We start from the raw sequence: 6,124 nt of genomic DNA, 5'->3' as shown, positions 1-6,124 counted from the left end.
GCTCTGCCTCGGTCACCACCCCTCCTCACTACCTTATATGCTGATGTCTGTGGGTACAGAACTTATGGAGACCAGCTCACAGGGAAACGAAGGCAGAGAAGTCAACCAAGAGGCGGCTGTGAGCGTGCCATCCTCCAGTGCTGCCTCCTGACGGCCGGTCTGTTGAGATGATGGGTGGAGCACGCGCACATCCGTTCTTCCCAGCGGAATTCTCCCATTTCTCTTGAAAGCTTTTGAGAAGATCCTGTTTTTTTCCAAACCATTTTATCAAAGTAGTCTGATGTCGGCTCTTTTGAGCAAACCAATCGTGGTAGAAACTTCAGCCCCTCTCTCTTGAATTTCAAACCTACCTAAAAGTGGAATGTTTTCCCCTGGCAAATAATTACTTCTTTGAAAAGTGGACAGTTATTCTTTTTTTGGATCCAAATCAGCCCTTCAGAAAATACTTCAGACTGAAAGAGGAGGAAGTGGAGGAGAACTAGCTTCCTATTGTGCCTTACATAAAACGTTTTGCTGAAAGTGAAGAACGGCTCCGACTACAAAGGTAAATATTTGTGGAAAGGGCACACCGCCAGGTGCAACCTCAAGACATCCTCAATGTACTCACTTCATCGTGTGTGACTCTTTAAAATACAAGTCTTTTAAGTGACGAAACCGAGCAAGTAATGGGAAGGAAGTTAACATCAGAAAATACACTTTAGAAAAAGTACAAGACATTTTGCCCTCCATTTGCTACTTATTTCATAACTTAGACCAAGAAAGTGTTAAATATTCACAGTAACTTCAGAGAGGAAACATTCATGTCTGTAAAACTTCAATCCATTGCATTTTCAACTGTTTCTCTGTACAATTAGAAAAATGTCATCTGTCAGTGCTTTCCTGGAGAATTCTTTATTGTTAGTCCATCCCTCTCTGGCTCCAATTATACCTTCAAGGTGGGCTGTAGTATCCCCTTCTCAGTGAGATGAGTCTTCAGTGTTTTATAGATATTTAACTGCTGTTCTGGTTGAAGCACCAACAGCTGCTGCAGCACTTTGCTGGGATTCGGACCCCTGGTAACAGCAGAAAAGACAAAGTTCACACTATTTTGAGAGAGCTGAAGGCAGCATAGACTTGTGTTTAAAATAAACCATGCCTTTAGGACTTGCCTGGTGGCACAATAGGGGCTCAGACAGTAAAGAATCTGCCTACAATGCAGGAGGCCTGGGTTTGATCCATGGGTTGGAAAGATCCTCTGGAGAAAGGAATGGCTCCCCACTCCAGTATTCCAGATTCTATGGACAGAGGAGCCTGGCAGGCTACAGTCCATGGGGTCGCAAAGAGTCAGACACAACTGAGTGACTAACACTTTCCCTTTTGGTGGTACAATGGATAGGATTCGCCTGCCAATGCAGGGGAAACGGTTTTGATCCCTGATCTGGGAAGATCGCACATGCCAAGGAGCAGGTAAAGGCTGTGCGCCACAAATACTGAGCCTGTGCACTCTAGAGCCTATGCTCTGCAACAAGACACCACAATGAGAAGCCCACGCACCACAACTAGAGAAAGCCCGGACACAGCAACAAAGACCCAACGCTACAAATAAGTATTTTTGAAAGATAAAATAAGTCATGCATTTAAGTGCAAAGGATCAATCTTAACAGAACTGAAACAGCTCTTACTCAGAGCTCACTTTAATGTTAGCGTCAGAGGGGGGAAAAAACCTAGAACTCTCCACTGAAAGGCGTGCAGGGTAGATGTGGGAGAAATGCACAAACACAGAAGACAGGGTCAATACGAGGCATTGATGGGGTGCAGATCTAAACGTTCCACACAACTTCTCAAAAGGGCAACCTGAGTTAGAAGCGAAGGTTGATAACAAAACCTGAGACTGGACAAGACACAGAAACCATTCTGTAAGAAAAGGAGCACAGTTCCTGGTGGATGAAGATAAACTAGAAGAGAACATGAAAATAATATAAATATTTTTGCTTCAAAGAAACGTCAGACAAAGAAGGTGTTTTGTTGAAAGAATACACATAGTCCTGAGCCTGCACTGAAGCCGCCACCTGGGATCTACAGTGGGAACAACAGCCTTTGTTCAAAGGTCTTGGGTAAACCCCAAGAATAGAAACAAAATAAAAGGGGCTCTGCTTCAGCTGTGGAGCCGGTGGTAAAGAATCTGCCTGCCAATGCAGGAGTTGCTAGAGACTCCAGTTCGATCACTGAGTTGCAAAGGTGCCTTGGAGTAGGAAATGGCAACCCACTGGAGTATTCTTACCTGGAAAATTTCATGGACAGAGGAGCCTGGCAGGCTACAGTCCATGGGGTCATAAAGAGTTGGACATGACTGAACATCCACACTCGCACCCACCCTGCTTTAGCTGAAAGGAGGACAGGGAGCTGGAGAACCCTGCCTGCCTTATCCACGTTACCCAGCAGTCCCACTCCCACTGGGGAGGAAATAAGCCCAGGCAGCGTTAAGTATCCACTGGGCTGTGACTGCTCTCCACCAGGTACCATGCAGGGGCCTCTCCCTAGGCTTCTCCAGCATCCCTACACCAGCCCTTCTCTCTACACCCTCCCCTGGTACACTCTGAGTCAGAAAAGGTCTCAACCAGGACTTCACACTGTTCTATCCTGAGACGCTGTGACAGGCAGGGGAGTGCAATTTCCTACCTTTTGGACTAGCACTCAATCCATCTGTAAGCTACAGATCACTTTCTGTACTTACACTGCCAAAGTGCTATTTTGTCAAATTCAGAATGCACCTCATTCAGACCATAATGCATATGTACTATTCTTTGCAATTCCTACAATCCACTTGAACAGGAAAAGCAGAGTAGGTTTACTTTTCAGGAAATCCAATGGGAAAAATAAGCAAGACACAAGTAATAGATGGAGAACGGCACAGAATTCTGAGAAAGACATTTACACAGGTAATTAAATTTATGACTTATGATAAGGACTCTTCAGTTCAAGGGCTTCCCTGGTGGCTCAGTGGTAAAGGATCCACCTACCAATGCAGGAGACTCAGGTTCCATCCTTGGGTCAGGAAGATCCCCTGGAGAAGGAAATGGCAACCCACTCTAGTATTCTTGCCTGAGAATTGCATGGACCAAGGAGCCTGGTGGGCGACAGTCCGTGGAGTCCCAAAAGAGTCGGACATGACTTAGTGACTAAACAACTTCAGTTCAGATGGAATTATAAGAAGTAGAAAACCCAGCAACAAAGAAATATTTGCTGTAGGGTGGTATCACAGAGAAAATCTTAGATTCAGAAAACTGCACAATAGCATGAATTAGCTGTCTCCTAGGTCACACCTTTGTGCACGAGGCTCAAATCATTTCCCAAAACCCTGAAGCCATAAGTCTACCACAACCACAGTCTACTCACATCAAGACACAGCTCGTCTTATATTTCTTCACAAGACTCAGCAACTTCATAACATAAACCCAGAGTAGGGGCCCCCAGAGAAAGGGAAGGCTGTTCAAGCAAGTTCAGCTAAATGCAAAACTGTCAGCAGGTGCTCCCAGCTAGCTGCACACTGGCTCTAGCACCGTATTTCTAATCATCTAAATATTTACTTTCAAATGGAGGACAACCAGGCTCAGCATGACTTTTTCCTACTGAGAGAACAGCAGATCAAAAAGCAAAAAAAGTATGTGTTAACGCTCTAAAAGCTGACCATCTTCGGAAAAGAAAGAGTTCTAAGGATTTAATCAGTAATTACTAATACTCAAATAGATCAGTGAATAAGTCATACGCAAATGGATTAAATGCCGGGAGCCGGTGAGGCATTCCACTCGTGACAAAGGTCATGAGGAAGGAGGCTCGGCATACGCAAAGGCGGGATCGAGCCTCAGGAGTCCCCCCGGATATTCTCGAGCATCTACCCCCCAAAAAACCAGAGTCTGCCTACTTTATTGCTTTGTGCTCTCACCTCTGACTTTACTGGGGGCTGTCCCCCACCACCATCTCGCTCTCTCTGTCAAAGAGTTAACTTACAGCTCCAATTAATAAAAGTTCCTGGGCAATTAGGAGTGTTTAAATCCAAACCCCTCAGATAGCTCTCTAACTCGCCTGACAAGTTTACCTGGACTCCTACAGCTATGCATACGATTGTTTACAGTCTCCCAGCCTCGAGAGGCAGCTTAAGATATTCAAATAGCTTAGAGCCTCTCAGAGAGTTAGAAACTGTCAGAATAAAACTAGTAAAAGATTTCATTGATGAGCCAATGCTTGTTGCCAAGTTTTCACATCCCCTGAATTGTATTCTTGAATGTGTATTAATTAATATAGTTGGTATGTAGAAAAAATAAGTAGTGGCCTTGGTGTTAGTAACTTTAGACCCTTAAGGTAATAAATTCTTTCCCTTTGTTGTAAACCCATTACACATCCGCCCTATAGGAATGCAATTTTATCTTCAGAAGATGGCGCCAAACCTTAAAATAATTACTCTTAGAGAAAATAAGTCTTACGGTTGATAAGTCTTTGTCAAGAGTCATAAAATGTTAATAGGCCTTCTGGCCAGAAGATGATGTAAATCATCTAAACCATTTGTATACGATAAATTTGCAGGAAAGAAACCCTGGTTTTTGATAAGGATCAAAGACTGCTGACTTTGCATCCCCTATTATCCTCTATGTGTAATTTAGGGTATATAAGCCCCTGTTGAAAATAAAGCTACGGGCCTTGCTCACCAAAACTTGGTCTCCCCATGTCATTCTTCCCCTCAATTTCCAGCTAAGTCTCCATCTGGAGCGCGGATATCCTCTGCGACCATTTATTTGCCTGGGCTTCTAAGACCCACTCGAGAAGGTGTCTAAGGTGGGGCACCTTCCGCTATTCGAGAGGGCACCTGCGGCCTCCATGGTCAGAGCTAACCTGGTGTCACGGGTTATATTGATTTTCCACGTAAACCAAGCTACTCAGCTTCTTTTCTCCACTGAATTTTCCTACTGAGCTATCCTCATTCTATTACTCTTTATATCTCTAATTAACATTTGAATAGGTCGCCAACGCCATCTCCCCTTCGAATACCCTGGATCAGCCAGGGCTGGACCTCAGCAATTAAATACTCCAATTAAAAAGACAAAGACTGTGAACTGGGTTATAAAAACAAACAAAATCCAGTTATACACTTGTGAGAAGAAAAACACACTTTAAATATAAGGGAAAAGGCACACAAGAAATAAAAGGACAGACAAAGAAATACTATGCAAACATTAATCAAAGTAGGCTGATGTTGCTATACTTATCTTCCACAAAATAAGCTTTAAACAGGTAGTATATAAAGATGAATATTATATGACATTAGGAGTGATTCAACAGTGTATACACTGTATACAGCTAACACAACCTCAATATCTATAAAGCAAAAACTGGGAGATTCTGACAAAGCTCTCTTCATAACTGACGGAGCAAGCAGATGGAAAACCAAACCAAAAAATCAGTACAGAGACTTAGCTGAACCCCCCCAGTGGACTTGCAGCACTTGCCTCATGCACACGTGGAATGTGTATCTGAGTAGACCATGTGCTTGAGCACAGAGCAAGTCTCAGTGAAATAACAGAGTATGTTTTCTGGTCACAGAATTAAAGCAAAAATCAATAAAGGAGAATGAGAAATCTCCATTTCTTTGAAAGTGAATCAATGAACTTGTAAATAATTCCATGTCAAAGAAGATATAATACTGGAGATCAAAAAATATTTGTAGCTGAATAATGAAAATACAAATGTGGGATGACAGTACTTAAAGAGTATTAAAAAGAGCACTCAAAAAGCAGTAGTTAATAAGAAATATATAGTGTTAGATGAACAGATTAGACAAGAAACCTGAAAATCAGTAACCTAAGCTTTATCTCAAGAAGCTGGAAAAGGAACAGAAAATTCAAACTTAAGGAAGATAAAGAACACAAAAACAGAAATGAAACCGATAGAAAACTCAGAAATAAACCCATGCACCCATGGGCACCTGATCTATCACAAAGGAGGCAAGAATATCCAATGGAGAAAAGACAGTCTCTTCAATAAGTGGTGCTGGGAAAACTGGACAACTACATGTAAAAGGGTGAAATTAGAACATTCTCTAACACACACACACAAATAAACTCAAATGGATCAAAGACCGAAATGTAAGGCT

The 6,124-nt window shown here is 42.7% G+C and overlaps 1 protein-coding gene across 1 annotated transcript in view; it reads right to left on the bottom strand.

The window, feature by feature from the left end:
- Nucleotides 1-6: 6 nt before the first annotated feature.
- CDS1 (CDP-diacylglycerol synthase (phosphatidate cytidylyltransferase) 1) overlaps nt 7-6,124 on the bottom strand; it is a 76,981-nt gene continuing 70,863 nt past the window's right edge. The window contains 1 exon segment of the mRNA XM_010845963.1: nt 7-1,052. Within this exon segment, the coding sequence (XP_010844265.1) occupies nt 923-1,052 (130 nt within the window). The 3' untranslated portion in view covers nt 7-922.

Source organism: Bison bison, unplaced genomic scaffold, assembly GCF_000754665.1.
Source record: "Bison bison bison isolate TAMUID 2011002044 unplaced genomic scaffold, Bison_UMD1.0 scf7180017864228, whole genome shotgun sequence".
Classification (NCBI taxonomy): domain Eukaryota; kingdom Metazoa; phylum Chordata; class Mammalia; order Artiodactyla; family Bovidae; genus Bison; species Bison bison.
This window is presented reverse-complemented; position numbering and strand designations above follow the sequence as displayed.